The sequence below is a fragment of the Chiloscyllium punctatum genome, chromosome 37, assembly GCF_047496795.1.
Source record: "Chiloscyllium punctatum isolate Juve2018m chromosome 37, sChiPun1.3, whole genome shotgun sequence".
Lineage (NCBI taxonomy): Eukaryota > Metazoa > Chordata > Chondrichthyes > Orectolobiformes > Hemiscylliidae > Chiloscyllium > Chiloscyllium punctatum.
Genome location: NC_092775.1, coordinates 8,728,960 through 8,754,688, shown reverse-complemented (window position 1 = coordinate 8,754,688; position 25,729 = coordinate 8,728,960). Strand labels below are relative to the sequence as shown.

General features: G+C 41.2%; 1 protein-coding gene across 1 annotated transcript in view; it reads left to right on the top strand.

Annotated features, from left to right (window-relative positions):
• The window catches only part of uqcc1 (ubiquinol-cytochrome c reductase complex assembly factor 1), a 129,318-nt gene that overhangs the window by 41,552 nt on the left and 62,037 nt on the right, over positions 1 to 25,729 (top strand). The window contains exon 6 of the mRNA XM_072556202.1: positions 13,593 to 13,701. Coding sequence (XP_072412303.1) covers positions 13,593 to 13,701 — 109 coding nt within the window. The remainder of the gene's footprint in view (positions 1 to 13,592; positions 13,702 to 25,729) is intronic.

The following is a 25,729-nucleotide window of genomic DNA, read 5'->3' as shown; positions in this document are numbered from 1 at the left end:
GTATGGAATGAGCTGCCAGAGGAAGTGGTGAAGGCTAGTACAATTGCAACATTTAAAAGGCATCTGGATGGGTATATGAATAGGAAGGGTTTGGAGGGGGTATGGGTCCACTGTTTTAATGAGGCAGTTCAATTAGTAGCTCACCACCTCTTTGAAAATGACAGAAAGGAAATTCCACACAAGTGTGTGTCTGCTGATATTCACATAACTAAATTTCAAAGCAGTAGTTCAAATGGATTTTATGTAGCAGTACAGGAGATAATCTGCAGAGGTCTATGTTATTACCACCATATTACTCATATTTTGATACAATTGAGAGACAGGACAAGTGGGAGGAGGCAAGAGGGGACGGAATATATTTTGCAGAAGCTGTGATGCAGGAACAATAACCATCTCTAAAATTAAGTAGTGCTGTAAAATCAACTAAGCTATGAGCAACTTCAACAAGCCCAGAAAATCCTTTCACAACAAGGTTTAATGAACTCCTCCATGAATGAGCCATTGCAGTATTATCAATGCCATAAACCACTAATTCCAAAAGGAAGTTTCTGCCCAAATACCAAGCTCTATGAAACATTTTTTGTCAATCAGCACTCATTTGTTTTCATGTGGTTGTTTTAATGGCTTTGATTCAAGTTGTGAATGTTTTTCTTCTAATTTAATTGTTGATATAACTTTTTTTCAGAAAAGCAGCATTTTCAGTTGAGGCTTTCAATGACAATTGACCACTGTGTGAATGTTTCTTTTAATCAGGACCCATGATAAGTTAAGTTTGCGAAATGGTTAATGCAAGGAAAAGCTTGTGACAGACACCATAATAAACGGCAGCACTTTGAAAGAAAATGGCCAACTTCATTACCTCACCCCCTCATAATCTCTGATTAACGAGGCTAAAACTGTCCAATACGTCAAATGGATGGACTGCTGTGGGTGAGAAAGTTTTGTATGAGTGACGTGATTTATTTAAGAAATACACATGGGGTGGGGGGGGAGTGGGTATTAGAGATGCAGAGAAAATGATTGACCCGTGTTTTTTTTTGGGTAAAATCTACTGAAGTCTTAACATTGCTCTTTCGTCTAAATGTTCTTGTATCTCCAAGCAATTCGGGAAGGATTATTTCCACAGATGGTTGGTTGTTTATATTGCTGAAGGGTAAAGATGCAGAAACCACAGGCATTTGGCAGTTTTGTTAGAAATGCAAGGTAGAGTTTGTCCCAGTAGCTTAGTGGTCATAGGGCTCCATTTCCTCAACCAACTGATTGTGGGTAAGACTTGAGTGTTCCTTTGTAACCCTCAATTACAGAATAATATCAACCTTCAAGGCAGTTACTCAAATACAGATCAAGAATCATACATGTTTTTTGGAGTTGGGGAAGGCAGGGAGAGAGAACCTAGTCTTTGTGTACTGATGGATTTTATGGGTGGCCCAAGAGATTGCCAATCAATAAAGTAGTTTTACAGAATGCTAGATATTAACCAGAGTTCTAGGAGGGCGAATGTTTAATTTTTATTCGTTCCCTGGATATAGGTATCACTTCCAAGAGTAGTCTTTGTTGCCAATCCCAGTTGCCATTATGATTGTGGTGATACTGAGGTGACTTTAAGAACTTCTGCAGTCCATGTGGTGTGGATACTGCCACATTTCCTGAATCTTGACTCAATGAAGTTATATGTCTAATTCGGGATGTGTGATTTGGATCTAAACTTGAAGGTGATGGTCTTTCATGCACCTTCTATCCCTGTCCTTTCAAATGTTCAGGGTTATGGGTTTGCAAGTTGTCGCTAAAGAAACCTCGGCAAGGTACTGTAATGTACAATGCCATGATGGCCGGAGTGAATGTTTAAGGTGGCTGCAGATGGCCTGCCAATTAAGTCTTTGATGTTACTGAGTGGCTTGAGTGTGTCAGCCACAACTTAATTTGCAGCACTCCTGCTTCTTTTGACGTTTGACACTCCTGTGACGTTTGAACCCCAACCCTTTGCCTCAGGCAACAGTGCTACAGCTGACCCTTGGCTGAAAGAGTTTGCATTTTAATAGCACCTTTCCTGATCTCAGGAGGTACCAATTACACATGATCCAGGAGTTAGAAAGTTGTGGGCTCAAGTCTTGCTGCAGAACTTAAGCAGAAAAATCACCATTGACATTCTAGCGAGGTATTGCCTGAGTGCTGCATTGTCAGCGATGTATTCTTTTGGATCAGAGGTTTAACCCAGGCCTCATCTGCCCTCTTGAGACTCCCAGTTGGAGAACGGTTGTCACCTTTGGAACCGTCTTCAAGCTCCATTTGTGTACTTCACTCAAAGAAGCAGCGTGGCCTGAAAGGAGGATCGGGAAGGACTTGTTAAAAATCAAGTCTTACCCTTGAAGGATTGCAGTAATGTTTCACTTGGCTAAGTGATCTGCAGTACCAAATCTAAAAAAATCTTGCAGTTAATATGATCTTTCACCTCCAGTGAGTGACCCAAAGCAGTACATAGCTGAGGGAATACTCCTTTCAAAGTGTAGTCTCTGTTATAGGAAGCATGTAAATTACTCCCCTGTTGTTCTGCATGATCATGCTGCACATCGCCAGAGAGAACAGAAAGGGGTTTAACATTGCATCCCAAAAATGGCACCTGCTAGAGTGACGTTTGAACCCCAACCCTTTGCCTCAGGCAAAAGTGCTACAGCTGACCCTTGGCTGAAAGAGTTTGCATTTTAATAGCACCTTTCCTGATCTCAGGAGGTACCAATTACATACGATCCAGCAATGCAGTTCTTCAGAGAGAGTAATGGTCCAAGTGAAGGTTTTCTTTTTTCTATTCATTCCTGGATGTTTTTGTCCAAAACTCTGAGTAGTGATGTCATTGGAGGTACCAGCATGACTAAGTGTCTGGCTGTAACAGGAAGGGAGCTAAGTTAACACGTAAGAAGCAGTCATTAATCTAATGGGGCTCACCTTAAGTGTGTTATTTCAGCTCTGCCTGGTGTCAAGCTCAATCCTCTGATGATATCAGTCCTTGCAGTTTTAAAATCTAAATAACAGTAAAAAAGCAATCGAACAGCACATAATTGCGCCTAGGTGATTTTTTAAGTGTAATTTTAAAAAAACATCTCTTCGAGACGTTTCCACTTTTCTTGAGCAGCGCAGAAGTGTTTTTTTTCCATAAAGTCTCCTAAATCATGCACCTGCAAGTGGGTAATAGCCTACAGTTGAGTCTGGGGAAGTTATTAGAATGAGATTTTATGCATGTTAGGAGGGACCCCGAGCTTGTTTTCCATCCTCTTTGCTCCCTCCCCTGCATCCTTATTTATCATCTACGTACTTTAGTGAATGTTTGGGGAAAATCAGGATCTTTTCTGGTTCTTTTCAGTACTTTCACACAGCAGAACTGGCGATTGTTGTTGAGATGTGTGACTAAAAGAAAAATATTACTGTTGATAGAATAATGGTTACCTGGGAGTGATTACATGGTGTAATCTAATCAAGTGGCTTAGAGATCTTTATGAGAGGAGACCTGGCATTTCAGGTGCCTTTTCCTGTGTGAATATGCCAGTGGGCAATAACTTTTTAATTTTAAAATGTTTTTCTCTCATCAATCTGTGATTGTACTACAGTCGTGTTTGATGATTCATAATTTTTGAATTGTTAATGTGGTTGAATTTCCAGTGCTCCCTTTTGCATCTTATGGTAGTAAGCTCCAGAAATATTAAAGGGGATTTATGATCCTGTTACAGCAGGTTTATATTAAGAAAATCTGTGGCTGACAGCACTGGGCATACAATGACTCTTTATAGACACTAAAGTCAACATGTAACACAATCCTGATGGCTCGCTCAGAGTTGCAGGGCACCAATTAAAGAAATAATTTGCATTTATGTAGTACCTGTCATGTTTAGATGTCCCACAGTATTCATTATTTTTAAGTACCTGGCAGTGACTATCTCCAATGAGAGAGATCCTGCCATTGCCCCATGATATTCAATGTCACTAGAATCACTGAAGCCCCCTCTATCAACATCTGACAGGGTGCCATTGCCCAGAAACTGAACTGGATCAACCATGTAAATACAGAGCAGGGCTGAGTTTGAGAATTCTGAGGTGACTAACTCATCAACAGCCTACCTACTATCTAAAAGGCAAAAGTCAGGAATGTGATGGAATATTCCCCACTTGCTTGGGGAACAACATGCCGGGAGCTTGGCGTCATCCAGCCTGTGTGGTTGGCACCCTACCCTCCAACCTAAACATTCAGTCTCTTCACCACAGTAGCAGCCACGTCAACTGTGTAACTCATGAAGGCTCCCTCAACAGAACCTTCCAAAGCCAGAAGGGCAAGAACAGCAGGCGCATGGGAACAACGGCAACTGCAGGTTCCTATCCAAACCACTCACCATCCTTACTTGGAACTGTATCGCTTCCTTCATTGTAGCTGGACCAAAATCCTGATACGATCTTCCTAAAAGCACTATGGACATACCTCCACCTCATGGACTGCAGCTGTTTCTGAAGGCCACTCAAAACCACCACCACGAGGACAGTCAGGGATGGGCATTGAATGCTAGCCCACGATCCATTAGAGAATAAAAACATTGATGTAACATAGGCAGGCACCAGAGTTAATTTGGACAAGCAAGGTACCTTTCATAGCAATGAGTCTGTGCAAAAGAACGGCATTTGGTCCATTGGGTGTATACCGGAAATTAATAACCATTTAATTTGTTTTGATTGTGGAATGACTGTTGGTTCAGACATAAGTCAGTAGTCTTCAAATGGTGTCTTGGGATCCACTTTGTCTGCATAAATGAACAGGCTTGACTGACGTTTAACATTCAACTCAGAAAATACGGCTTCCAATATATAAAACTCCCTCTGTACTGCACTAATGTGTCATTTTGGATTATATGCAGAAGTGGGACTTGAACTAGTGATCTTCTAACTGTTACTGAAGCAAAATGATACTGGAGGCAAAAGATTCAGCTGGTGTATGATTCCGAGAAACAAATTGAAATAATGTTCAGCCTGATTGTTGCACATTTTAATTCTTTGATAATCTGGCAGTTTACAAAAAGATAAGCACTTCAAAGTCATTTGACAACCTTCCTCTGTATCGACTTATCGTTCCCCCTCACGTGACCATTGCAGTTCAAAGTGAAGGCACAGCCCCAGCCTTCACTGAGTCGCTGACGATGGATAACAAAATGCTGGCTTAGCCGGTGTCAGTGCCAAAAACAGAATTTTTTTTTAAAAAATGCATCAGTTGACCAAGTGTAATTCACTGTCCATATCTCTCATTTCTTCCCTCACCTGAGATTTTAAACAAATTCCTATGATTCCATAGTATGTTTCTTACAGACACATGTGAATATTCAATCCATATGCAGCCAGATAGTATTTCACGGTTCAGGTACCAATCAATAGGCTTCTTCCACAAGGATTAAATTGTAGTCCTTCCGTATGGGGGCTTGTTCCTATACAAGTTCTGATAACTCCAGCCCCATAATTGATTTTGTTATTTCCTGTGACAGAGATGTTTGGTTACATCGCTAGTACCTGATTATCTCAGTTAAAACTGTAGCAGGAGTGCAAGCCAGACTCTCAGTTCAGCATGGTATCCTCTGCCATCAGTTTAAAAAAAAAAGTTCCCCTTTCTGTACCCCCCTGTTCTTCTGTAAACTGGGCAAATGGTTTGGCCCAGCAAATATTTTCATGTCAAACCCTGCAAATTCCCACTCACCTCGAGTTTTTTTTACTGTCAGGGAAGCTGCTGACGCTGTGGTAGTGCCATTTTCTGAGCAGTCATTTACTCCATCATTTCATGTGTCCTTCCAATGGCACAACTAATGGTCTGTTCAAAGGCTGTGACAAGATACAGGTTTAGATCAAAAGGGCTTTGGATAATTATATGAATATAAGAAAAAAACCATGTTAGTTAAAAACAGGAAGAATATGGAACTAGTTAGTTTGTGTAGGCATGCCAACCATACTTGCTCAAATCATTCTAAAACTTTGTGGTGGCTGTCACTGAAATCCCATCCTTGGAACAAAATGCATCCCTAATGACATAAAAGCTTATGTTATCAACATTCATTATATCTTCAGAGACTTACTGCTTGGTTACTACATTATACTTCTTTAAAATAAGGTTTAATCCATATGTGGAAATCATTACACTACTGTTGTAATGTTGCCTTATTTAATTCTAACGCGAAGATATTGCCCAAAAGTTAACTTCTCTAATTTGAAATATTGGTGCACGGGGTTCAGCCCCATGAGCCTGTACTGCTTCTTTTAGATCATTGTAAACGTATATCTTAACTCAATTTACCGTCCTTGTCCATAATACCCTCATCTACAGTGGTTAGCACTGCTGCCTCACAGCATCAGAGATCCAGGTTCAATTTCCACCTCAGGCGACTGACTGTGTGGAGTTCGCACATTCTCCCTGTGTCTGCGTGGGTTTCCTCCGGGTGCTCCGGTTTCCTCCCACAGTCCAAAGATGTGCAGGTTAGGTGAATTGGCCATGCTAAATTGCCCGTGGTGTTAGGTGAAGGGGTAAATGTAGGGGAATGGGTCTGGGTGGGTTGCGCTTCGGCGGGTCGGTGTGGACTTGTTGGGTTGAAGGGCCTGTTTCCACACTAAGTAATCTAATCTAATCTAATCTAAAGAAAATCTATCAGTCTTAGTTTTGAAATGTTGAAACGTTTGATCAACTCCACTCAGCAGCATTTTGGTCAGGAAAGTTTCAGTTTTCCATTACCCTTTGTGTGAAGAATTGCTTCCTGGTGTCATCCTGTGAACATCCTCATTCGAAGTTGAACGTTTTGCTCCCTTGTTATGGTCTTTGCGTCATTGAGGGAAATGGAAACTGACCTCAAAATGTAACACTTGTAACTTTAGTTAAGGTCTGCTTTTTTAAAAAGTTGCTTCTGATATTTTACAGTCACAGCTTGCTCAGGCATTCCAATCTTGAGATATTTCTTCACACTTCCAAAATAACTAATATGTTTCACCCTGAACTCGAGTAAGAGAGTTTTCTTTTCAAAGATGAGAGTGATAAGCTGGACATCTTGGTCTTAGCTAGCTTTCCTCCAACTCAGTTTGTTCTTAACAGGCTTTCCTCCAACTTAACAAGATAACACATGTACTTTTCCAAGGCAGCCAGAGCCCCAGTAGAATCTACAGCAAAGCAAGCAGTTTTCACCACTCAGGCATTCTACAGAAAGCTTTGTTTAAAGAAACTGTCTCCAGTATCCACAATGAACTTTCAATGACCCCTTTTTCAAGAAACCACTCCAGGTATTTTCACAAAGCGTGGAATCAATCAATTTTCCACAATCCTTTAAAACTTAAGTCATCCAAGCAATGTTAAATATAAAAAGGTCTTTGTAACTGTATATGCTTAAGTAGCTTCAAATGAACAGGAAAACTGTGTGCCATAGTATTCAGGGCTGAGCATGTAATTATTCACTGTTCAAACCATACCATAGGGGATTGAGATGAACTGGAATGCTGTTTCAAATAGCTGGCGCAACCATGGTGGGTTGAGTGACCTCTTCCTGTGTAGTATAATTTTACAATTGTGCCCAATGCTGGCAATACTGGTAATAGGTTAGGGAGAAGAGTTTTGAGAATGAATCTTTGCAGCAGAGGAGCTGGAAGAAGCTTTGGCTTTTAGATTATTGCAGAGAGATCTTGTAGATGTACAAAACAGTGAATAGTCTTGAAACTATCTAACTTCAGAGATAGTCGTTGTTTCAAACTGCAGCCTGTATTTATATTGCACCTTAAACAAAGTAAAATGTCTGAAGGCTGTTCACAGATAAGCAATCTAACACTAAATCAATAAAGGAAGCTTTAAGATTTGTGATGAAAAATTAGCTAGAGGGAGAGGTTAAAGATGAAAAGGAAGAGAGAGGTGAATTTGCTAAGGAAATGGTGTGGTTTCAATGGTGGAGTTATGACGATGGATGGTCAATAGATCAGAGCTGGAAGGGCACAGAAAGAAGCTCTTCAGGAAGATGTCAACATAAACAAAAATAAGTCTCTGAATCATTGGTGAACCTTTGATGCCAAGCTGGGTGGGGAATAGGAGGTCGTTCAAGGTTATGCTCATCCATATTGTATAATGAACTCATTATCTTTGCTAATTCCCTATGTTTGAACTAGTGCTTTTAGAGCTGGTAAACTTACTTTGTGACATTATTTATGCCATTAGGAATACTGTTTCTGCATTGGAATTTTGTGTATTTGAAGGAAAAGATGATTTGAGGGTATGACATAAGTTCTTATGCTTTGTCCGTCATTTGTTGGCTGTCTTGTCTTTGGCAGACGTTTAACTGCACTGAGTGCTGTCAAAAAGAGCCTTGACATTTTCATTGATTGCAGTATAGTAGCAAATCAGTTAGTTGAAGGATGAACTCAAGGTTGGACAATATGCAGTTAAGGCTGTTAGCAGTCTATGTCCTTCATTGTAACACTAGTGTTGGTACAGATGGTGAATGGCCCCCTCTAGTGACGAGGGGCAGCAAAATTGAATGCAACAGAGTCTGCTCTGCTGCTTTAACACCACTGACAAAGTCAATATAGAGGTTAAATAAATAGGATTATTGTTGGTCATGGTAGTATTTTACTCAGTGGTCATCAGTAATATATAAATGAATTCATGAAATGTTCTGTATTTATGTAATACCTATTGATTGAAGTTAGGTATGTACAGGTATAGGGTATTGTTTGGGTGATTATTTGAGCAGCCCTTGAGCTCTTGTGGCACAGCTAGTGTCCCTACCTCTCACCCAGGAAACCAGAGTTCAAGTTGCACCAGTTCCAGAGGTGTGTAATAATGTCTCTGAATAGGTTTATTTTTTTAAAAACCCTTAGGCGTATATAGGGCTCTTGTGATGAACTGGTAATATCCCTACACCTGAGCCAGGAGACCCAGGTTGAAGTCCCACTTGCTCCAGAGGTGTCATGACATCGTTGAACAGGTTGATTTAAAAAAAATTAGATTCTTCCTTCATCAACTAACTAACAGGAATATAGACAGTTTTTTTTGGTCTTAGCTTGAAGTAATTCTGATCCTTTTTGCCAGATTAGTTATCCCTTATTAGCAAAAATGAAACTGATACCTGATTGGAAATCATCTTTGGAACTGTTTCAAATCTTATCCACCCTTTTTGTGATAAACCCTGCTAACTTCTATCTCAAAGGGATGGATAGAGATTGGAACAACAAAGTCCATTGTGGCATCTACAAGAATTTGGTAATTTTGAAAGAAATAGTGCAATGACAATATGATGTGGGCTGTGGCAAACAGAGAAGCAGAGAAACATCCTGCCTCAACATTCATTGAAGCTGTCAATGCATCTTTTGCTTCCACCTCCCTGGGATCATTCAAAAACAGCAGGAGAGAATACAGCCTCACCCACCCTTCCTCCATAATAAACACATTTATTGGAGTCGGTTAAGCTGTAACATGTGACCTATGGACATACGACCAAGTCCTAAAGTGGTAGTCCTTGCCCCAAACCAAAGGTGCAGTCATAATCGAACTCAACCTCAACCTGCATATAATTGATTCTTTGGTTCAAGGTAGCCTGTACAAACAATGAAAGGACGCCCCAAAAAAATAACCCTACCCAGCTCTGCACTTCTCCTTGGAGAATGTGCGACCAATTGACCCATATGGTGGTCAGCATTGAAATTTGCTCTGACTACTTCAAGGGCCACCGACACGAAATTCACAATATCCAACATACCCTCAAAGAAAAACCAGATGACACAACTGCAGAACTTGCCCCAAGCTCCAAAACACCAGCTTCAACTGCCAGTTCTATGGCTGCCATTACTGATCATGTAGTGGATTCTACAATCATGAGAGAAGTCACTTACAGCTTGGACCTAATTGAATTATGAATCTACCATCAATGCATCAAATAACTGGATTTTCACTTCAACTGCTTGATGATAAAGGACCATGCTGCATCAGGTTCAAACACAATAAAAGTAATTACGTTGTTGACTCATCACCATGGTCAACCTGTTTGTAGCTTTGATGTGGAAATACCGGTGTTGGACTGGGGTGGACAAAGTTAAAAATCATACAACACCAGGTTATAGTCCAACAGGTTTATTTGGAAGCACTAGCTTTTGGAGTGCTGCTCCTTCATCAGGTAGCTGTGCCTCCAGCTAACATGTTGGACTATAACCTGGTGTTGTGTGAATCTTAGTAGCTTGTCTAAACCAAAATCGGACACAAGGCAAGGAAAATCCGCGTGGTGCTGAGGTTTTGAAAAAGTAGGGCCAAATCACCTATTCCTGCCAAGTTGTGTTACACTTACAACGTGCCATACCACATCCCACAACCACCTGACGAAGGAGCAGCGCCCCGAAAGCTAGTGCTTCCAAATAAACCTGTTGGACTAGAACCTGGTGTTGTGATTTTTTAATTTTTTACATGCCATACCCATGTTTACTCACGTACTGATTCCCAGAGTATTATTTTCTGAAAGACATCTAATTTGCCCTTGAAGAGATCAGTACTGTTTCACTTTCTCTCAGAGAATTGACTACCTTCTCAGTGAAGTGCTATTTCTGTGGATGAGGTTTTAATTTTTTTCCCTTGAATAATTGAAAAGATAAATTAGCAGTCAGCTCAAATGCAATAAAATCCTACAGACTGTAATACACTTAACCTTTTTGGTGATGTAAATTAAAAGATTTGGAGATGCTGGTGTTGGACTGGGGTGTACAAAGTTAAAAATCACACAACACCAAGTTATAGTCCAACAGGCTTCCAATTAAACCTGTTGGACTATAACCTGGTGTTGTGTGATTTTTAACTAAGTTAAAAGAGGAATATTCACAGGTAGCACATCAATCTAAATTACTCGTCTTATTCAAATATTCCTGAAAGATTTTATTCTCCATGTAAAGCAACAGTTGGCAACCTAGAAAGAAAGTAACCCTTGGATTTCTGTAGCGTCTTTCACCATCTCATGGTGATGAAAAAGCTTTGAAACCAATTAAGTAGTTTTGTTTTAAAGTGTAGTCACTGTTGTAACAGTGCTACCAATTGATACACAGCATGATCTCACCTAATGGCATGATAAGAACCAACTAACTGTTCCAGTGATTTGATAGAACAGAAGTATATATTATTATAAAGAGAGACGTTGCTGAGTCTTTTCATCAGGACAATGCCAGAATGCCAATTTTCACACCATCTCAATTTATACTAGTGAGAAAATGTGCTGATTGCAACTAACTAATTTTTTGAAATAAATTGGGACCCTACAAATTTCCCATTGCTTTCTTTATGACAACCTTAGCAAATTTGAGTTGATGTGCCCAGTAATCAGCTCCCTTTTCTCCTGTGGTAAACTTGTGCTTGTTTGAACTTTGACATTCTTGTGTTGTGCTGATGAATACAGGGTGGAAGGTTTCAGCAATATGTGTCTCATTGCAAAAATGTTTGTGATTTTAATAGAGGGATTAAATATGACCCAGGGCAATGGGGGAACGTTTCTGTTCTTCTAAATAGTACCGTAGGATCTTTTGTGTTTACCTGAGAGAGCAGGAGGGGGAGACTCAATTAGCATCAGTGTCGCTGTTATTGTTAGTCCTGATTGCATGCTGAAGTCTCTGGGATGGGGCCTGAATCCGTGACCCTCTGACTCAGGTGAGAGTTTGACTCATTGAGTCAGGATTATGTTTTCAATTCTGGAAATGAAACTTGAACTCAGCCTTCTGACATAGAGGGAGAAGTGCTACTGTGGAGCCAAATGCATCTTCATGATTACTGAGATCAGCTTCTCTCACTTATAAGCAATTCACATCACAACTAGAAATTATTTTGTTTTTATTTAGAGTATGAAGTTGCTGACACTGGGTTAGTGTAAAACCATTCCTTGTACGCTCCCAGTTGGTGACATCACCACAAAATCTGGAAACTCGAATTCCAAAATGAAGTCATCTCGTGTGGCATGAGGATGTTTCTGTCCAGGCCGAAATTACAGCAGCAGAGCTCCCAGTTGCAAATTCAAATTATGATGTGAAGAGTTACATAATGCAGATGCTTACATTACTAAAACTTGACTGGAAAATTCCTCAAAGTGAGACGTGCCATTTCTGCAGTTAACTGCCATGTGCCATGACCATTTTAACTTTGGTTCCTGGAGAGAATGCTGGTGATGTTCTGACTCTCCATTTCAGTGGAAAAGCATTTCCCAGGATTTATGAGGGCACCGTCATGTTTTAACAGGATTGTTGTCTTCATTCACATTTCATTGAAAAAACTAATAAGTTCACGATTATTTCTGTCTGCACTTTGATTTCTGTGATCCACCTACTATCTATCATGCAGCCTCTTTCTTGTGACCCTACTCCTGTCTCTATCTTTCCCCTTTCTACCTTAGCTAAGCCTTTTGCTCTCTTTAGTATGGTACTTGATAAATTTCCTCGGTGCAGGTTCACTCTCATATTGAGCATATCTTTCTGTTGGCTTTGCATTTCTTAGATTTGAGCAGTACTTGGAACCACCTTTATTTATGCTTGTCGCTGAGTGGGACATAAATGAAGGAGGTACCTGCACTTCACTCAATCTAGTCTCCTGTATTCACTGGTCATAATGTGGTTTCCTCTACACTGGGGAGATAAAGCACAGTCTGGGCAGGTGCTTTGCAGGGCACCTAAACTCTTTCTGCAAAAATGACCCCAAGTTTCCAGTTACCTGCCACTTCAATACCCCACCATGTTCCCGGGCCAGCGGTTCTGTCTCTGGTTTGCCACAGTGTTCCAGAGAAGCTCAACGCACGTTGGAAGAGCAGCATCTCATTTTCCCCTTGGGGACTGTGCAGCCTTCAGGCTCAATGTTGAGTTGGACAGTTTTTAGAATCTGAACCCCTTCCATGTCTTGTAGCCACCCCATACCCAGGCTGGGTAGTGACTTGGACAGCTTTTGTCTCAGCCGGCCCATTTTCACCTACTCTCAGTCCCCATTGTCAGCATTTCTTTCTTTTCAGGTTCCCATTAACCATTCCTTTGTGTGCCCGACTGCTGTCCTTTCTGTCTGGGCTCCATCTCCACCTTTTACTTACTCATCGCCTCTTCCCTCCCACCCTGCGTCTTCAGCATCTATACCACCTTTTCCCAGTTACAATCAGTTCTGAAGAAGTGTCACTGGATCCTGAAACACTAACTCTGCTTTCTCTCCACAGATGCTGCCAGACCACCTGCATTTCTCCAGCAATTACTGTTTTTGTTTCAGATTTCCAGCATCTGCAGTTCTTTGTTGTGTAAATAGATTGTCTAGTCGCTGTATTTCCTGCTGTAAACCCTTCAATAACTTTTATTTACTTGGTCAGTTGGTTTACTGTATTGGCTCAGTGTCAAATTACGTTTGTTAACACTCTCATGAAGCACCTTGGGCATTATTCTGTGAGAAAAGGTGCTATATAAATGCAAAAGATTGAATTATTTTTGTCGCTGGCATCCCTCAACTTGACCAGCGTGCAGTATTTCTTTTTAAGAAGAAAACAGCAGTCCAAGTAGAGTCACTTTGGATGATGATTAATCTGCCTTTTAGCTGAAGTATGTTTGTGTTTTTCTAGGATGGCCCTGGTGCGAATGAAGCAGGAAGGGCGAGAGGGGAAGTATATGTGCAAGTACATTGTGCACTCGATGTGGGAGGACTTGGAGCAACGGGGAAAAGTAATGGGGGTAAGTCAGTAACACATCTGGAAGAGCTTTCCCCTTGGATAAATAGTGGGCTACGTCAAATGTTGCATGTTATCCAATACTGCATCTGTCCTGGGTGCCAGTCAACCTTATGAGTGGTTAACTCGAGAGAAACATTGTATGGTATATGGGGTAATTTATTCCTCGCTGAAACCCCATCCTGCTTTTCAGAAATGTATTTTTTAGCAGGACATAGGCTATAAGACCAATTAAGCAAATGAGCAAACTCACAGGGGGAGGTTAGACTTTCTTCTAATGCAGTCAGTTATGATCTGGAATGCACTTTCTGAAATGACAGTGGAAGCAGATTCAATAATAACTCCCAAAAGGGAATTCGATAAATACTTTAAAAGGAAACATTTGGACAACCGTAGTTAAAGAACCAGCTAAGCCTGGATAGCTCTTTCAGAGAGCCATCACAGCCGTGACAGGCCAAATAGCCTATTGTGTGCTGTACGATTTCTCAGTTCTGTCCTACGTGTGTGTTTGGAAGCTGTGGATTAGAATGTACATGTTTAGCCATAAATACAAAGTCAAAATACTTGAGCTGCTAGGAATCTGCAATATGAACTTTAGCAACCTACTTAGAGAGAGGAAGTAGAACTATTGCAGGTTGAGAACCTTCTTCAGAACTTCTTTAGCCCTATGAGATGATACATACTTGTTCCTGCATCACCAGCTTTGGTGCACATTTTCAATCCTACATCTCAAGGCCCAATTACCAATTGGTACCTGGCTGTAGCTATTTACCTGTCTCACTACCAGGATTTTCTTCAGCTTTCAGGCTTCTGCATGTCAATCAGCGCATAACTCTAAGCTTTGGTTAGATTTAAAAATGTACTTTAAATGGCTTACTAAAGTTTGGACATTTGGACTCCTCCACATTTACCCCAAGATGAGCCTTGTTTGCTTCTCAGTCTGGCAAAATGCCTGATTCCCATCTTGATGCATCCGTTTTCCTTTATTAAATTGGTACACAGTTCGTGGGTAATGAAAGAAAGACATGGATTATTATCTACTGCTCGCCACCCTGAGATGGTGATGCACCTTTCGTATTTACAGCATCCCTTGTGTTATTGTTCTGCTAAAATGTTCAATATTCAATCAGGCTGTTAGATTCGATATATCTCTGGAACAGGCTATTCAGCCAAACGGGTCCGTGCTCCACTTAGCTTTCTTTATCTATAACCCTATTAGCATATCCTCCTAATTGTTTTCCTCCTTGTGCTTGAATAACTTCTCAAATGCATTTAAGGGACAACAATATATTTTTCATAAAGTATGAGGCCATAACAAAGTGCCTTACAGCTAATTTAGTACTTTTGAAGTGTAGTCACTATTGTAATGTAGTAATAATTCATCTCCAGTATAGTTATGGCATTGTGTAGCCATATTCTCTCTCAGAATGCCATTGGTAGGACAGAGACAATTTGAGGAACAAACGCAGAAAGGGTGTGACAGCAAGGGAGGCGGTTTCAGAAGAATAGGGCAAAATATGAAGTAGAGTGGCGAGAAAATGAGAAAGAAGTTGAATGGGAGAAGATCTAACTGAAATTAAAGAGACAATTGTTGGAAGCAACGGAACAAATCATGTCGTCATTGGGAGAGGAGATAATTTCCTTTTTTCACAAGCAGTGATGCAGGAAAGGTATTCTGTGCAATTTCCGAGTTTAAAAAAACTGAAAAAGAACTTAATTGTGAGAGAATCACTTGGGTGAGTGCGCTGTTATCAAGCCCCGTTGTTCCCGGAACTGTTACAAATGTGAAAATTTAATTAAACTACCAAACATCCAATTTACCTGACTGTCTAATTCAGGTTAAATGAAATACCAGTTTTCTAACCAAACTTACCTTAACCATTGGCAAAATGCAAAAAACTGAATCTCTAATTTTTGAGTATAAAACTTAACTGTTTCTTTTCAAATCTACCCACATGTGCGCACACAGAGAAACACCAAAGCTAACAGACAAGATATGATTCGGAGATGCCGGTGTTGGACTGGGGTGTACAAAGTTAAAAATCACATAACACCAGGTTATAGTCCAACAGGTTTAATTGGAAGCACACTAGCTTTCGGAGCGACGCTCCTTCAGGTGATAGTGGAGGCCTCGATCGTAACACAGGATTTATAGCAAAGGTTTGCAGTGTGATGTAACTGAAATTATACGTTGAAGAATTGATTGTCTGTTAAGCCTTTCATCTGTTAGAATACTGTGTAATTCACTTCCATGTGTAAATCACAAAACCCTTTTATGTAAAGTTGCATTCTCGGGTTAGCTGTTAACAATGGTGATAGCTAGACAATATGTTGAAGGTATTAGCCCCCTGTGTTCTCTGTCTATTACCTGATGTTTAGATTGATTCCAATCTAAAAACTGAGATAACAGTTTTACATAAATTCATGCAGTTTTTGAGCTCAGAGTTCTACATGAATGTATGTGGTTTTTGAGCAAAGTGCAATGTAACTCTGCAAGTACAAAAAAATTCATCACACAAAATATGTGTGCATGTGGGTCTTTGTCTGTGTGTGTGTCTATCTGGGGTGGGGTGTGTGTGTGTAAGTGTGTAGTGAGTGCAGAGTGTCTTAAGTCTGTGAGGGAGTGTGTGTGTGTCTATAAGGTTGTGTGTGGGTGTCTGTGTGTAGGAATAGTGTGTGTGTGTGTGTAGTGCAATGGTGATCACCTGTAATGTGACATGAACCCAAGGTCCCAGTTGAGGCCCTCCCTATGGGGACCGAACTTAGCTATCAGCCTCTGCTCGGCCACTTTCCTCTGCTGCCTGTCCCGAAGTCCACCTTGGAGGATGGTCACCCGAAGGTCCGAGGCTGAATGTCCTGGACCACTGAAGTGTTCCCCGACTGGGAGGGAACCCTCCTGTCTGTTGATTGTTGTGCGGTGCGATAACCCTAGCCCTAACCCTATTCATCCGCCCATATCACAACACTTGGAATGGTCTTTCTCTGAACTCTTTTTGATTCTTTGAGAATACAATGTTACCTGCACAGTCTTTAATTTGGACCTGAGTCTTTGCTTTTCCTTTGGGTTTAGAATTATTTACTTCAAGGCCCCCTAATGTAGTTATCCAGCTCTTTCAACAACAGGTTTGGAATAAACTTTACATACAACTTAACATGGATCCAGTTTCTGGAATTTTCTCCTTTCTTCTGTTTGCATTTCTCTCTCCGAATCCATGTTAAGTTGCAGCTTGGAACAAACAGGGAATTGTTACTGTGTACCCCTGAACCCACAGCAGATGGTGCCAACTTGTCTGTACAGTTGGTTCTGATATAGAACAAAGAACATTTACAGCACAGAACAAGCCCTTCGGCCCTCTATGTTGCACCAACCTATGAACTATTCTCAACTCGTTCCCCCTACACTATCTCAAAATCATCCATGTGCTTATCTAAGGATTGTTTAAATCTCCCTAATGTGGCTGAGTTGACTACATTAGCAGGTAGGGCATTCCACACCCTTACCACTCTCTGCGTAAAAAATGCACTAGTTCTGTTCTTGTGCGATCTAGAGTTTTAAGAAAATCACAACAATAGCTGCACCACCTAAGCTAATGGGGCAGGAATCATGTTATAACCAACACAGGTAAGGAACGTCACCTTCTACAAATAATGGTCAAAGTTCTTCAATTGCATTAAAGCCAATTCCTGTTGAAGAAACACACGTTATAACAGAATTGACTATACTCAGTATCTATAAAAAGTAACATTGTCTCATGCATCACTTCGCTTCATTTGTTTTCCAAAGTTGCAAATAAACCCCTTGTACATTCGCCCTTTTAAAAGCAGTGTGCATTATCCTCATTTTTATAGTTCACAGCCCAAGATGTGGTCTTTACTTTCCTTAATCTGGTAAAAACAATGACTGCAGATGCTGGAAATCAGATTCTGGATTAGTGGTGCTGGAAGAGCTCAGCAGTTCAGGCAGCATCCAAGTAGCTTCGAAATCGACGTTTCAGGCAAAAGCCCTTCATCAGGAATAAAACTTTATTCCTGATGAAGGGCTTTTGCCCGAAACGTCGATTTCGAAGCCACTTTCCTTAATCTACTGACCAGGTGTCAGTACCCGGAATATGCTGACAATTGACATTCACCTTGAGAGCTCTTGCACACTGAAAAATCTGAATGAAATTTTCCTGTAAAATGTATTTTCTTTTGTAATGTCCTGGATTAATTTCACGGCAGGAATTAGGAAGGAGGTTATTCAGCCAGCGAGTACATTCTGGATCTCTGTAGAGCATGTCAGTCAGCTCCATTTCCCCCACTCTGATCTCTGCAGCCCTTTGGGTTTATTTCCCTCCAGTATCCATTCAATTTCATTTTTTAAACTGTTTTTATCACCCTCGTGGGCAGCGAGTTCCAATTCATTACTACCTAAAAAAATGTCCTTCCTCACATCACCCCTGGCATCTGTTGCTCAAAAGCTTTAATCTGTCCTTTAATCCTTGTACCATCAGCTAAAAGAAACAGTATTTCTTTCAAACTGAGTTTCTTTACACTCCTGTCAAATCTCCCCTGCTGCCAGAAGAAGAGTGGCAGCCTCTCCAGTTTAATCCTTGTAGCAAAATTCCCTCACTCCTTTACCCATAACCCTGTAATATCTTCCCCATTGAAGTATTTTTTCCAGTTCCCTTTTTATAAATGCCTTTGCGTCTGCTTTGCACCCTTTCAGGCACTGCATTCTCTGATCGTAACATCTTCTGAGGGTGTCACTTGACCCCAAACGTTAAATCTGGTTTCTGTCCACAGATGCTGCCAGACCTGCTGAGCCTTTCCACCTTAAATTGACGTCCTCTGATTATCAAACTCTCCTGCCAGTGTTTGGGATTGTCAGACAATTGTAAGAACAGAGTTGCTAAGTAATTAGTTGATAAATATGGTGTTAAAATAATCCATCAGGCTTAGTATTTGCCCCATTGGAGTTAAAAGTTGAATCTATTATGACAAAGTCATAGAGATGTACAGCATGGAAACAGACCCTTCGGTCCAACCCGTCCATGCCGACCTGATATCCCAACCCGATCTAGTCCCACCTGCCAGCTCCCGGCCCATATCCCTCCAAACTCTTCCTATTCATATACCCATCCAAATGCCTCTTAAATGTTGCAATTGTACCAGCCTCCACCACATCCTCTGGCAGCTCATTCCATACACTTACCACCCTCTGTGTGAAAAAGTTGCCCATTGGGTCCCTTTTATATCTCTCCCCTCTCACCCTAAACCTATGCCCTCTAGTTCTGGACTCCCCGACCCCAGGGAAAAAACTTTGCCTATTTACCCTATCCATGCCCCGAATAATTTTGTAAACCTCTATAAGGTCACCCCTCAGCCTCCGACGCTCCAGGGAAAACAGCCCCAGCCTGTTCAGCCTCTCCCTGTAGCTCAGATCCTCCAACCCTGGCAACATCCTTGTAAATCTTTTTTGAACCCTTTCAAGTTTCGCAATATCTTTCCGATAGGAAGGAGACCAGAACTTCACGCAATTCCAACAATGGCCTAACCAATGTCCTGTGCAGCATGACCTTTCAACTCCTGCACTCAATGCTCTGACCAATAAAGGAAAGCATACCAAATGCCACCTTCACTATCCTCTCTACCTGCGACTCCACTTTCAAGGAGTTATGAACTGCACTCCAAGGTCTCTTTGTTCAGCAACACTTCCTAGGACCTTACCATTGTGTATAAATCCTGCTAAGATTTGCTTTCCCAAAATGCAGCACCTCACATTTATCTGCATTAAACTCCATCTGCCACTTCGCCCATTGGCCCATCTGGTCAAGATCCTGTTGTAATCTGAGGTAACCCCCTTCACTGTCCACTACACCTCCAATTTTGGTGTCATCTGCAAAATTACTAACTGTACCTCTTATGCTCGCATCCAAATCATTTGTGTAAATGACAAAAAGTAGAGGGCCCAGCAACGATCCTTGTGGCACTCCACTGGTCACAGGCCTCCAGTCTGAAAAACAACCCACCACGACCACCACCCTCTGTCTTCTACCTTTGAGCCAGTTCTGTATCCAAATTCAAAGTTTGTGAGGATATTTGTAGCTCAGGTGCTCATTGTTGTGGTTCTGTTCGCCAAGCTGGGAATTTGTGTTGCAGACATTTCGTCCCCTGTCTAGGTGACATCCTCAGTGCTTGGGAGCCTCCTATGAAGCGCTTCTGTGATGTTTCCTCTGGCATTTATAGTGACTTGTCTCTGCCGCTTCCGGTTGTCAGTTCCAGCTGTCCGTTGCAGTGGTCGGAATATTGGGTCCAGGTCGGTGTGCTTATTGATTTGAATCTGTGGATGAGTGCCATGCCTCTAGGAATTCCCTGGCTGTTCTCTGTTTGGCTTGCCCTATAATAGTAGTGTTGTCCCAGTCAAACTCATGTTGCTTGTCATCTGCGTATGTGGCTACTAAGGATAGCTGGTCGTGTCGTTTCGTGGCTAGTTGGTGTTCATGGATGCGGATCGTTAGCTGTCTTCCTGTATGTCCTATGTAGTATTTTGTGCAGTCCTTGCATGGGATTTTGTACACTACATTGGTTTTGCTGTATCCAAATGGCTAGTTCTCCCTGTATTCCATGAGATCTAACCTTACTAATCAGTCTCCCATGGGGAACCTTGTCAAATGCCTTACTGAAGTCCATATAGATCACATCTATTGCTCTACCCTCAACAATCCCCTTTGTTACTTCCTCAAAAAACTCAGTCAAGTTTGTGAGACATGGTTTCCCATGCACAAAGCCATGTTGACGATCCCTAATCAGTCCTTGCCTTCACAAATACGCATACATCCTGTCCCTCAGGATTCCCTCCAACAACTTGCCCACCACCGAGGTCAGGCTCATCGGTCTATAGTTCCCTGGCTTGTCCTTACCACCCTTCTTAAACAGGGGCACCACGTTTGCCAACCTCCAGTCTTCCGGCACCTCACCTGTGACTATTGATGATACAAATATTTCAGCAAGAGGTCCAGCAATCACTTCTCTAGCTTCCCACAGAGTTCTAGGGTACACCTGATCAGGTCCTGGGGATTTATCCATTTTTATGTGTTTCAAAACATCCAGCACTTCCTCCTCTGTAATATGGACATTTTGCAAGATGTCACCATCTATTTCCCTACAGTCTATGTCTTCCATATCCTTTTCCATAGTAAATACTGATGCAAAATACTCATTTAGCATCTCCCCCATTTAGAATTTTCTCCTATTTCACTTCACTTGTCCTGAATTAAGCACAAATAAACCATTCGGCTCTTTGAACCTACTCTACAATTCTACACGATCAGCACTGACCTTCTACCTTGGCCGCATTTTGCCACCCGTTCCCTCTGTCCCTTAAATCCATAAGTGTTCAAAACGCTGTCTTAAAAATATTCAGCAATGGAGCATCTGCCACCCATGGGGTTGAGAACTCCAAAGATTCACAGTCCTTTGAGTGAAGAAATTTCACCCCTAGATGCCTCTGCGTTCTGGATTTTTCTGCCAGTGAAGTAATCTGTATCTACACCGTCAAGTTTATGGCAATGCTTATGTTCCAAATGATCCTCCTTATACCTTACTTCAACTAACCTAATCAATGTAACCTGTCTAGTCTTGCTTAGCTCTCTTAGTTAGTTCTGTAGCTCCCCCTTTAATGCATCTATGTCATCTACCTCGTCTACTCTTCATAGTAAGAAGTTCTGTTTTCACCACACTCTGAGTGAGGAGGTTCCGTGATCTATTTATTAGTGATTATCTTACATTTATAACCTCTACTTTTGGATCGCCTACCCCGTTGCCCCAGTAAATGGAAACATCTCTAAATCTAACCCATGTCACAAGCACACATGGCAGAGTGGCTGGTGAATGGTAAATTTATATAACTTGTTGCGTCCACCTTTAACTTTTTAGGTTCCAGTTTAAAAATAACCAGCAACACTTCAGTTTTAATGATGATAAAAGGTTGGTTTATTATGTAACTATTGCTGCAAATTGTGAAGTAAAAATGTTATAATATGAAATAAAGTTATGAAAATTTAAAAGTAGGTGTGGATACAAAAATGAGAATAAAATCATTCTGTTATTGTTGCAGGCTCGTTGCCTACCTAATGATTTCTCTTTGAAAGGTGAAGAGTTTGAAAGCTTAAGTCAGAATACAGGTCTTGTGATTGTTTCTGTGGTTAATTAGTTGCAAGTTACTTGTGCAGATGGCCTATCTATGGAGCAGGCTTTTGGTGGTGAGATTGGGAAGATGGACTTTGAGGGGGGTGGAGGTGGGGAAGAAGGTTTCTTATTTCTCATTAGTTGTATAGTTATGGCATTTGTAGATTGCCTGCGCACTTTCAGCTGGACTTTCTGAAAAGCCCTCCCTTTAGCGTGGCTGATAACTCTCTCTCCCTCTGAGAAGTGTTGGTGGTGGTCTTGGAGCCACGCTTCAAATGGTGCGAGCCTGCCTTGTGCATTTAAGGTAAAATTTAAGGTAGCTAGTGTCCCAGAATATCGTATCATGCTTCTGTGTTAGGCCATTGGTGAGGCAGAAAAACACTAGCTGTAGCCCCAGGGAACAACTCTCTCTCTAAGATGTGGAGCTGCTGGGAAACTCAACAGCCATCGATCTGCATGCTGACACATTGGCTTCCACTTCCGGGCGTCACTGCTGTGCATGGACCTTGGACAGCACACAGCATGAAGGTTTACACGTAATGTCACCAGGGAAGCCATCATCCAAAAGCTTCTGCTTTCCTCTAATGCGGACCCACATTCAATTTCAAAGGTTTTCACATGTTTGGATATTTCCAGCAATCTGATTGGAGTCTCGATGGAGCCCGACCACGTTCCAGCTGTAAAAGGTCAGGTGACCTCTGGCAGCCATTTATCAAGGCTGCTTTTGTCTATTTAAAGAGAGATTAGTTTTTTACAGAATTTCTAATGCCATAACTACCCCGTTCATGACGTGTGAAACCTTTTCACAATTTTAAACACCTCTATTTAGTCTTGTTCAGTCTTCAATGTAATGCCAGAGTATCATTGGGGTCCGCTCTGTAGGCTTGTGTGTGTGATTCCTGCTCTGACAGTTGCTTTTATCGCTGGGGAAGTGGAAACTCTTGTTGCTATCCAATTGGACATGGAAGCTGTTCAGCGCACTTGTGTGCCCAGCTTTCAAGCCATTTAGTTAGTGAAGCACATTTTGCAATAAAGCCACAATACTTTATCCTCCTCCTGAATCTGTACATTTTCTATGTTTGTTATTTCTGGTTCATAGTTTATAGCAGAAATTTGACTTCTACCAGTCAGAAAGTTACTGGCTGGCATTTTCTATTTCTGGATGTTTGCTTTCTGTCCAGTTACTTGAAATGAAGGTGGAGAGAATAATTGCAGGCTGGCAAGCACAGAAGCGTAAAGCCCCCTGAGCTGAATGTCTGAGTGCACTCCACCTGCATCAGATAAGTTTGCAAAAGAAATGGTTGGAATGGATAGAATTCAAACTATTTTAAACTTTGTTTATTAGTACAATGCCTTGTTTTCCTAAATTTGTTTTGTGCTGGTTGACGGCAACTTACCTTTTGTTTGGCAAACGCACTGTTCTAGCGAGTGTGTGGATATTAATTAAAACAGTGTCGGACATTTAATTTAAGCATTTTCTTAACATATTGCAAATGATGAATGTCATTGTATTGCCAAGGAAATTCCATCAATGAATATTTACACCAAAGTTTCAGTGAATAAGGTAGTACGAGTGGACCTGGAGCAAACGGCAGTGAGCAGCAAATAGAATTTGTGAGCAAAACTACAGCAAAATGTTCTGACTATAAGGGCTTGATACCTTTACTAAAATGCAATGATTAGAGGATAGTCATACAGTATGAATTAGCTCAGCCTGTGCTTTTCTGGCTTTCAGCAGCTAAAAGCTGACTATGTTCTTGCCTGGAGCTTTATTGGCATGTGCCTGAGCGTTGCAATAACCAGCCATATTTCCACATGTTTCCAATTATTTTGTATTTTGCTTTATTTTAGGGAAGTAGTGAGCAACTCAGGAAGTTTAGAGGTTTCACATGGAATTGGATGAACTCCACTACATTTATCTGTTTTCACAAGAAATTTAAAAAATATAACCATGTACCACATGCCATGAGTGTATCTTTTTTAAAATAATTAGTTCAAATGATGTTATTGTCAAGCAATACAGTAATAGTTGTGTGTACCCACCACTGAACAATATGGATTTGCTGTTGATATGAAGTTCATGATATTGTTATTATTAGAGAACTTGGATTTTAAAGTGGAAGGAAATGGGTTTTAGTTTCAGTTCTGTGAAGGCCTGACTCATTTTTTGAATGTCAGATAGTTACTTTAAACATTTAAACAAAAGAGCATTTACAAGAAGTCAGCTGATTTCAGCTAAATGACCAGTAAAGCACCTGATTAATAATGGCTAAGATGTTTGCTGACTTGAGTTTTACAATGACCTGAGAGAGAATTAGGTTCTTGCCAGGGGAAGAGGCCCATAGCTGCGGAGGTGCTGTTATTAGCAGCCTTCAAATAGTCAGGGCTGCGGAGAAGTCCTATGGTGCTTACAAGTCAGGAGGAAAGATTCGGGAGCAGAAGGCTGTTCAGGTTTCAGACGGGAAGATACTTTACAAGGTTGTTGAGGCTGTAAATAGTAATAGACATGTTAAGTGACATTGAATTGAGTGTGCAGTTTAATTTAAGGATCTCCAGGAGAGATATTAACTAAACAATTTGCCACAAGGAAAACAATTACAGTGTGACAGCTGTGCAAGATGTGTGGAGATAGGTGTGACTGTTCATCCCTTAGGGCAGAGACAGGACATGATAACTTGATGCCTGCACAGCAGTGTTTTGCTGAGTGACCTCATGGCCACTCGATTCCTCCTGTTGCAATCAAAAAGTATTGTATCAAAGCTCTAGAATCAAGTGCTTGTTCAAGGGAGCAGTTTATTGGCTCTGATCCAGGCTGGTGATCATTATTCTGTATTATTCTTCATTGTTTCAAAGCTGGCTTGACCAGCCTCCACCATGCTGACCTGAACACATGCACAGTCTGCTGCTTGTATCCTAAATGGCACAAAGTCTCACGCATCTCTCACCTATTTGCTGACTGATCTACCTGACTCCTGGATCTGTAAAGCTTTTGTTTAAGAATTCTCATCCCTGTTTCAAGATTCTTTCATGGCCTCACACATAGCCCCTCTTTAATTCTGTAAGATTGTGACATTTCTGAAAGTTGACGAGAGAGGCCATTTGATCAATAAAACATTCATTCATGGGACATGGGCATCACTGGCAGGCCCACATTTATTTGCCTGTCCCTGGTTGCTCTTGAGAAGGTGCCGCCTTGAACCGCTAAAGTCCACATGCTGTAGGTCCACCCACAATGCCCTTAGGCGGGGAATTCCAAACTGTGAAGGAATGGCAATATATTTCCATGTCTGGTTGGTGAACAGCTTGGAAGGGAGTTTGTAGGTGGTGGGGTTCCCACGTATCTGCTGCCCTTGTCCTTCACGTTAGAAGTGTTCAGGAGTTTGAAAGATGCTGTGTGTGTTGTCATGCAGACATTTTGCCACCGTGCTTGGTAACATCATTGGTGTGACTTAATAGTAGTGATTATACTACTAAGCCATCACCTCCACCTATCTGCACCACTCTGTCAACCAAAATCTGACTACCTTAATTCTGTTTTTCACCATGGAGGCTGTGTCAATGCAAGTGAATATCTGAATACTGCTTAAATGTTGTGTTTCTGACACAACACACTTCCAGTCAGAATTCCAGAATCTCACTACCCTCTGACTGAAAAGATGTTGATCCCAACTCTCTTAACACTAAAACATTCTAAAGCACAGTCTATTTAAAAAAAAAATTGAACTTAATAAGCTAATCCAAACTAAACTCCGTTTTAGTGATTTTTTTTTCCTCTCAATATTGTTGGCTACTTTGGCATTAACCTCCTGCAGCCATTCCAGTACGGGATGTTCATTTTTACATGTAACTCAGATTCAACTCCA